Genomic DNA, 8,923 nt, shown 5'->3' with positions numbered 1-8,923 from the left:
GGTTGCATTCGAACATCGGAATGGTTCCGAGTGATTCGGGCATTTTTCCGGAGTACCGGGAGGTTACCAGAACCCCCGGGGAAAGATATGGGCCTTATGGGCCATAGGAGGGAGGCTAACCAGCCCACAAGGGGCTGGTGCGCCCCCCACAAAGGAGGAGGACGAATTGGACTTGGGAAGGGGGCGCCACCCCCCTTTCCTTCTCCTACTCCCTCTCCTTCCCCTTTTCCCCCTCTGGTGGAAGGAAAAAAAAGGGTGGGGCCAAGTCCTACTAGGACTGGAGTCCTAGTAGGACTCCCTTCTCCTTGGTGCGCCCCTTGTTGGCCGGCCTCCTACTCCCCTCCTTTATATACGGGGGCAGGGGGCACCCCAAAGGCACAACAGACAATCTCTTAGCCGTGTGCGGTGCCCCCCTCCATAGTTTTACACCTCGGTCATATCATCATAGTGCTTAGGCGAAGCCCTGCGCCGGTAACTTCATCATCACCGTCACCACGCCGTCGTGCTGACGGAACTCTCCCTCGGTCTCAACTGGATCAAGAGTTCGAGGGACGTCACTGAGCTGAACGTGTGCAGATCGCGGAGGTGTCGTGCGTTCGGTACTTGATCGGTTGGATCGCGAAGACGTTCGACTACATCAACCACGTTACTAAACGCTTCCGCTTTCGGTCTAAGAGGGTACGTGGACACACTCTCCCCGCTCGTTGCTATGCTTCTCCTAGATAGATCTTGCGTGATCGTAGGCAAAATTTTGAAATACTACGTTCCCCAACAGAGTCAACGTACCAAACTCCTTCTCATCCTTGCTCACGCATGGCTGCAGCAACATGACGAGCATCGGGGACATAATCTTCATCATAACGGTGCGAGCACTACATGACTTCATGGCCCGCCTTCTTGCAAAGCTGGCATCGAGGACGCGCACGGGAGGAAGAGGGACGGCGGTTGTTTTTGTTGTTGAAGCCGCCACCCCCTGCCCTGTTGTTGTAGCCGCTGTTGCCGCCGGTGTTTTATTGGCCCCATCGTTGTTGCCGCGCCCACGCCCACTGCTGTGTTGCCCCTGGTGATCGTTCCCACGGCCGAGGCCACGGGAGGCAGAGATGGCGGAGGACTGACGAATGTTGGCGCCGTGGAGGAGACTGGGGCGGGCGTCGAAGCTCAAGAGCTGGCTGTATAGCTCCTGAACTGTGATCGGTTCCACCCGAGCAGCAAGGGCTGAGACAACAGGATTGTATTCCATGTCTAGTCCGGCAAGAATCTTGGACACGATCTCCGGATCGGAGAGCGCGGCGGTGGTGCAAGCTACTTCGTCGGTAAGACTTTTAATTTTTCCAAGATATTCAGCCATGGTCATGTTACCTTTCTGAAGATTCGTGAGCTTGATGCTGGTGTTGATTGCTTGAGCTTGGCTTTGAGCAGCAAACATGGCATGGATGGCACGCCATACTTCGGCAGGCGTCTGAAGCGTCGCGACTGTGCAAGGATATTGCGGAAAAGAGAGCCCATCAAGTATCCTTGGAGTTGTTGCTGCTGTGCATACCAGAGGGATCTTTCAAAGTTGACCACCTGTTCTTCTTTGCCGTCCATGGTGAGAGTGGCCGGCGCTGCTGGGCTCTTCTCGTTGAGGTGGTGCTCCATCTGCGCGCCCTTGATCTGGGGCAACACGATGGCCTTTCAGAGCAGGAAGTTTCCCCTCGTCAACTTCTCTTGGGGTGGCGATCCGAGGAGGGAGGCGTTGGTGGAGGTGGAGGATGAGGCAAAAGGGGAGGATGAGGTGGTGGTGAGCGCACCCATGGTGCTGGGCGTCATGGTGGAGGAAGTGGTAGACATGTGCTCGGTTGCGGAAGGTAGCTAGATGCGATCTATTCCTGATCTATTGAGGAAGAGGCTCTGTTACCATGTGAAACGAGTTGGGAAGTGTAGAACCCTTCGTCTGGGCCGCATTGCATTATATCGAGAGTATGCCGTGGCTTACAAGGAAGAGGAGATCGATCGAGAGAAGAGGAGATCGATCCCTTCATTTACAGAGGGAATAACAGAAGAATGGATAGAGATAGATTACAATTCAAACTAACCTCCTATCCCTATACAACTTTTTCTAACACACAGCAGAGCAGAGGATTCCTCACATAAGTGGCTGTGAATGTCTAATGATGATCGACCGAATGGGCATCAAGTTCCTTCTTCGTGTAAGTACATCCACACTTGCTCCACATCAGCATAGTGCTCTTGCCCTCGCAGCCACAGATGGAAATTGATACTAGCAGTAGAAAACAAAGGGCCAAAGGGCGACATTCCAAAGATCCAAATCAGCGTACACATTGCATACCCAATCAGAGATAGATTCCCCGATCGAGAGAGCCTGAGCTCTGTTCCTGTCCTTGGATGGAAAAGCATGTCCAGATTCACCCGGTCAGAGCATGCACAATCTAATCTCTGAGCAAAGATTCAGCGGAGGGATGCAGTGCACGCACCGCAATGGCAACAGCAACAGCGACATCGGAGAGCTGTCAGAGTCTCCCAAGGCAACACGGTCGGTCGGTTGATCGAACGACGCCGGAAAACAGCCGTCGGTCTCGCGGCTCGACGACGGTCTGATAGATACCCAACAAGACGACGGTTTCATCCACGTCACCTTCCTTCACCTGCTCGCCCTGATATTGCTTTTCTTCTCTTCAAATGTCCTCCTGCTATTGTGGTATAAACATGTATTCGGTCGGTTGCACTGGCACTGGCATCGCATCCTGTGAGCAGCTCGTTGTTACTAATCCTACGCGCTCTGCTGCTCTTCTACTTTTACATACTCTGCTCGCCCATGCATGCACGCATGGATGATCAACAACGATTTTTTCATCCTGCTCTTGTCCTTGCAACGAGGGAATCAGATCACATACAATGATACAAGGGCTACATTCCAAGTTCCAAAACTACAAAAAACACAAGGCCAAAAATACCTACCATGCTTATATCGAGGAGGCAATGGGTCAGATCAGACACGGCCACGACGCTGCCTGTGCGTGAAGAGCGTGGCCATCGTCGGAACAGTGCAATCGGACATTGGCACGCGATCAAACGTTTTGGCTTGGTTAGGCCTAGTGGGCAGATCCTACTCTCAATAACAATACGGTCAAACAGACAAGGCGCCCCCGGACAAGGGCGGCCGTACGTCGGAATCGCCGCTCGACAGCGGACCGACAGACATGACGTCGAGCACAGCACGTAGAGGGCACAATGATCAGGTCTCAAATTAAGACATCCTCGTTGATTAACACCAGAGAGATTCCCTTCCCTTCCCTGTGGAAGCAAAGCATGTACTAATAGTGCTACGTGTGTTCCTAAGAAGCCATAAGGGCCAGCCTGTGTTGGCACTTGGCAGTATCATACAGCTACAATCCCGCAAAAAAAAAAGTATCATACAGCTACAAAGTAGGAGTACAATGCAAGCAGGTCTGAAAGAAGACTCCCTACCAACAAGTACCTATACATGAGGAAGGTCACGGGCCTTCTGTCTTGGAAAGGGCACGCAAGAAGCAATGCGCCTGCATCGCCAACACTAAAGTTTTCCATCTCAGAGTCAATGCGAGACAATGCAAAAACTACACCCGTCGGCTAAAGCACAACGACAGTTGGAGAAGGAAACGATTGTCCATGATCGTTATTCCAATGTCATTGGTAGAGGTCGTGCGAGAACCCAAGATTTTAATTGGGAGGATCTAAATTTAGTGCACACCGACTAAGAGGGCACCTATGATCCGTTCACCGAGAAGGCCAAGAGCACGGAGCACCATTGACCAAATGCATGCCGAGTGACAAGGCATCTGACCGGGAAGGCTTCACCGCTGCTTTTTTTAAGAGTTGTTGGAACATCATTAATGTGATGTGGAGGTGATGAATGTGATTCATAATTTTACCAACCAACACGTTGCAAACTAACATTGGCCCGACTCCACAAATATTGTGCTCTTACCTAAGAAGGATAGGGCAGAAGACATCACCGAGTTTAGACCCACTAGTCTCATCCATACCATCGCCGTGATGCTTGCCACTTGGCTTTTCCCTCTTATGAACGACCTCGTCTCCAACACCCAAAGCTCCTTCATTAAGAGGAGAAGATCCATGATAATTTATGTTAGGAACCTTGCCCGCTGGCTTCACAAAAATAGGACCCCAAAACTTCTCTTCAAGCTTGACACTCCGAAAGTGTTCGCTTCAGTGCGTTGGGGCTACATTCTTGGCATTCTTCAAAGGAAAGGCTTCCCTAGGACATTTAATGATTGGATCACAACCCTTCTCTGCATCTCCTCTTTGAGTGTCCTCCTCAATGGGGTTCCGGGTCCCCCATCGCTCACGGCTGAGGACTGAGGTAGCGTGAACCGCTCTCTCCGCTACTCTTTGTCATTGCCATTGACCACCTTCAGACCTTCAGCAAATACTCGACTTGGCCATGAGGCTTGGCCTTCTTAAAATATTAGGGGCCGCAGAACCATCTTCTAGAGCTTGCACTATGCAGATGATGCAGCTTTTTTTGTGGCACCATTTAAGGAGGACATCCAAAACCTTACACGCATACTATAGGGGTTCGGTGAGATGAAGGGGTGTAAACAAACTTCCACTCGGTGGTGCCCATTCGGCGTAGCCACTTGGATTTGGATCTCATCTCCGAGGGGCTGCCTGCCATGAGATCCTCCTCCCCGATGGGATAGTTGGGCCTCCCACTATCTGTTTGGCAGCTTAGGCGGGTCGATTTTCAATACCTTGAGGACAAAATTGCAAATAAAGTTGTGCCTTGGGAGGGCATGCATATCACCTCAGTAGGCCACGGTGCACTTGTTAAGTCAATCATCACCTCGCAAGCCATCCACCACCTAACGCCTCTAGTCCCCCCCCCCCTCCACACCCATCATCAAGAGCATGACCAAGACTGAGTGCGCCTTCGTTTAGTCGGGGACCGATAAGGTCATGAGCTACAAGTGCAGGGTAAATTGGGAAACCGTTTGCCGTCCAACCAGGGTCTTGAAGTGTTGCATCTTAACACATTTGGTAGAGCTCTCTGCTTGAGATGACCTTGGTACAGATGGCATGACCTCTCAAACATTTGGGTTGGTTCAGGCAACCCTTGTGATGAATATTATATGGATCTTTTCTATTCCCTGACCACCACCACTGTTGGTAATGGAGAAAGGAATCCATTTGGGGAAGCCCCGTGGTTGAACGGTATAGGAAGATTAAATAGCTTGTATTTCCATATAAAAAATATAGATAGTCATGCATCCATTCTTTGGATGTAACTCCAGTCCATTATTGATAAATATTGATGTATAAATGGATGTATATCCACATGAAAATATAGGTACCAAGCAATCATTAATTGGATGTAAAACAAGTCCATAGTAAATGAACATTGATTGAATAATTGATTTATATCCATATTCAGAAAGAATGGTGCACTAGATGACTACTCGTTAAATGTTGAGCGAATCATTAATACGATGCCATTTAAAGTTTTCCAAAATAAGAACGGGGCTCAACTCTATATAAGTTGTGTTCTCCAAAAGATATACAAGTAAGTAAGGAAACACATAGTTACGTGCTTCATCGAAAGGAACACAATTCCTATATACGAATGGGTGGTGATTATGTTCCCATATTGGTCTTACTATGTTTTTTGTTTAGACCTTGCTACCCCACCTTGCTTGAATCAATAGACATGGATGGAAATCTACAGAAGAATGAGAAGGTAAGAAACATCTTACTTTACATTTTTACACATGCAATTCTTTGTGGAGTGGTTTATGCATTTATCCAATTCTTGCATCTATCTGAGTAGTTAATCTTGACAATTACTATTGGTTGCAATCATTAGTAACGACTCTACATTACGTATGTTCCCAACTAAAATTTTAGGACACCACAAGTAGAAAATAATACTTATTTCTTTCGGAGACTTTGTATGTCAATTATATATGTTGACTAACCATGCACTAACATTTCCAATGCAGAACACCACTGTTTTAAGTCCTAAACGTTTTCAGTTTCCATGGAGAGCTGATTTCACGGATGAGGGGAGTAATATTATTTCTCATGTACACTTTCTCACTCTTTCTTTTCCCCTCTATGGACATATCTTTATCTACTTTTTCATGTGTTAGATTTCAGATGTTTGTTGATTTCTTTCTGACCATTGACCATCATAAAAATCACAATGTATGCCACGATGGCGTGCGATAATATAAAAGGCAAATTCAAAGGTAGTTTTGAACATGAGCATCACAACTTTAAATCATAGAGATGAAACAATACAAATCCACATTCATTAATGATCCACCTAAACCATAGTTCGTCAAGGTTAATTATGGTCGGTGGTCAGAGAGACAAGGTGGTACATAATTGACAACTTAAAAAGGCATACACCTAAATGAACTAGGCTTGAATCCCTACATCTAGGGCAGGAAAGTGATGAGCATTGTAAACAAGACATGCTACCAGAACACCAAAAACAAATAGATTAAGAAAGGAACAAAGCCATACTCTACTTGAGACTTATCCTCACATGCCAACACTCTACTAGCAATACGCTTCACACCTATCACATAGGTATATGTAGATAGAGAGAGAGGGAGAGGGATAGAGAGAGAGTCAAGTTTGGTTTTACCCCTGCTATGTGGAGGATAGAAGATTTGTTCAACCCAAGCACCTGAGCAATCGACAAAACCATATGACTTATAGCAATGCATGCATGAACACAAAAGGTCTAATTGCATAGGAATGACACCACACCCCGTGAAGAAATCTAGATCCATTATGACATACATGCCACAAGGCCAATGAAAATCTAGATTATCTCCAAAGGAGCATGCAAAAAAATCCCAATTGTATACGTCCAGTAGGACCGTAGGAGAACCTCGTATCACGACCAAGAAGGAAAAGCCTCACTTGTTTATTATGTCCTGCTCCATAGTTTTTCTATTTATTCACTAATTTGAGGTATAATTTCTGTCACAAGTATGCAATGTGGCACACCATGCCAGGACAATTCTATGGCCTTCGAGCTGAAATGAGTATATGGGCTTCCCCAAATATTGAAAACTCTCAAGAATCTGGAGCATCCATACAGATCTATTGTCAAGATCGAGGACACTACAACTTAATTCAAGCCGGCTTCCACGTACAAACATATCACCTATCCTAGTAACCTCCAATTCTTTTGAACGAAATACTATTTTGTAATATGGTTTTCCTTGCAGATTTCGCCCTCTTTGTACCATAACAGAGATATCCGCTTCTTTACATATTGGACCGTAAGTGTAAACAATGTCATTCAAACAACTTATATATTATTATTGTCCGTATATAGTCTAGATGTATTTTGTAATAGTTTGAGACATTATCAGACCAAGTATTAGTCTCTTTATATCGACAATAATGCATGTTCCCTTTTTTATTACATAGAAGGACTCGAGATCAAAGGGGTGCTACAACTTACAATGCGGAGGATTTATTCCTGCGAGTGGAGCTAAGCTAGTGCCAGGACAAGCCATTGCTCCTCCATCAATTTACGGCATACAAGATCACTACATCAGGCTTAGCCTCAACAAGGTGCAACATTCTTCCTAGTCAACAAGATCACACATTTTCTACTATTTCTCGTGCGTTGCTGCAGGAATCTTGTTGAACGAAATGCATAAATAGATGTTATATAACATTTTCATTACAGTTAACAGAATGCCTTGTTTCTAACAAAAAAATGTGAAACATGAATTACATATATATTCTCCGAGTGTCCAACACATATAACATTAGTGACAACCCAAACATTTATGCAAAAAATGGCAAACTATGAGGGACATGCATGACTAGCTGATTTGGCAGGGATGCAAGGGTTAGAAAAATAAATACTATGAAAAATATAACTTTTGCCTATCACACGACTTTCTAATGTGGCATGGTTGCACCTATACAATGAAAGTAGCGCAAACAAAACTTAGAACTACCATACATGACTTGCTAATGTGGCAGTGGCAACATGAATAGGAAAAATAGGGTGGCTTGCAACTATTTAAGAATGCAAAATTAAAATTAACAAAGAAGGATTTCAGTGCTATGGTATTATATTATAAAATATGGAACTTTAGGTTCTGGGAAACTATATGTCACCCAAGATTTTTGCTAATTAAAACTTGCTTATACTCTTCTTGTGCATGAAATTTATTGTTCATCGATTTCATCGGTCCCTCATTGACTACAGGATCCAAATTCTGGAGGTTGGGTGGTGTACCGTCATGATTTAGAAACACCGTCATTCTTGGGACATTTTCCAAAGGAGCTTTGCCCTGAAACACCACGTATACAAGCATTGACTGGATTCGTGAATTACTTAAAGAATGCACATGGTCCACCAATGGGTAGTGGACACTTACCTGATTATAATGAGAAGAAATCTGCCTACTTCAATCACATTAAGAAATACAACTCAAAGGGTCAAGCTTTTGACCCCCGTTACACTGGGATGGTCAAGTTAGTTGATAGGAAAGATTGTTATGATGCAAACGATTTATTTCTCGAATTTAAGAAGGGTTATACGTTCAACTATGGTGGACCAGGTGGTTGTATTGGTTGAGAGCAAAAGTTGTATTGTAATTTGGATTGAATAAATAGGAAATTATGAATTTGTCAAACTGTACCATGGTAACGATGGTGATCATCATGATGGTCTCTAGTTTATGAATTGTTTGTTTTGCCGCCCACTTAAGTCATTCCCATCACGAGGACCTGTGACGTGTGCGAGAACACAATAGTAAGTTAAATCCCTAAAACACCATATGACTGAACCTCTTTGGGCCCAATGGGCCATGGAACCTAAGTATAAAACCACAGAGTAAATGTGCATATTATCCCTATGATGAACTAGGAATCTACATGGGAT

The 8,923-nt window shown here is 45.2% G+C and overlaps 1 protein-coding gene across 1 annotated transcript; it reads left to right on the top strand.

The window, feature by feature from the left end:
* The first annotated feature begins 5,583 nt into the window (after positions 1-5,583).
* Positions 5,584-8,617, top strand: LOC123050826 (uncharacterized). Its single transcript, XM_044473556.1, has 6 exons — positions 5,584-5,737; positions 6,000-6,083; positions 7,004-7,165; positions 7,245-7,298; positions 7,450-7,596; positions 8,246-8,617. Exons 1-6 carry the CDS (start codon positions 5,624-5,626, stop codon positions 8,615-8,617), a joined length of 933 nt encoding a protein of 310 aa, XP_044329491.1. The 5' UTR covers positions 5,584-5,623.
* Positions 8,618-8,923: the final 306 nt, after the last annotated feature.

Source organism: Triticum aestivum, chromosome 2D (genome assembly GCF_018294505.1).
Source record: "Triticum aestivum cultivar Chinese Spring chromosome 2D, IWGSC CS RefSeq v2.1, whole genome shotgun sequence".
Taxonomy (NCBI): Eukaryota; Viridiplantae; Streptophyta; class Magnoliopsida; order Poales; family Poaceae; genus Triticum; species Triticum aestivum.
Note: the sequence above shows the minus strand (reverse complement) of the source record. Positions and strands in the feature narration are given on the sequence as shown.

Bases quoted from the DNA above. Each gene is read 5' to 3' on its own strand.
- LOC123050826 (XM_044473556.1), top strand. From the start codon at position 5,624: ATGGGTGGTGATTATGTTCCCATATTGGTCTTACTATGTTTTTTGTTT. The intron at 7,166-7,244 runs GTACAAACATAT...TTTTCCTTGCAG, and splicing joins TAATTCAAGCCGGCTTCCAC to ATTTCGCCCTCTTTGTACCA. The intron at 7,597-8,245 runs GTGCAACATTCT...CATTGACTACAG, and splicing joins TCAGGCTTAGCCTCAACAAG to GATCCAAATTCTGGAGGTTG.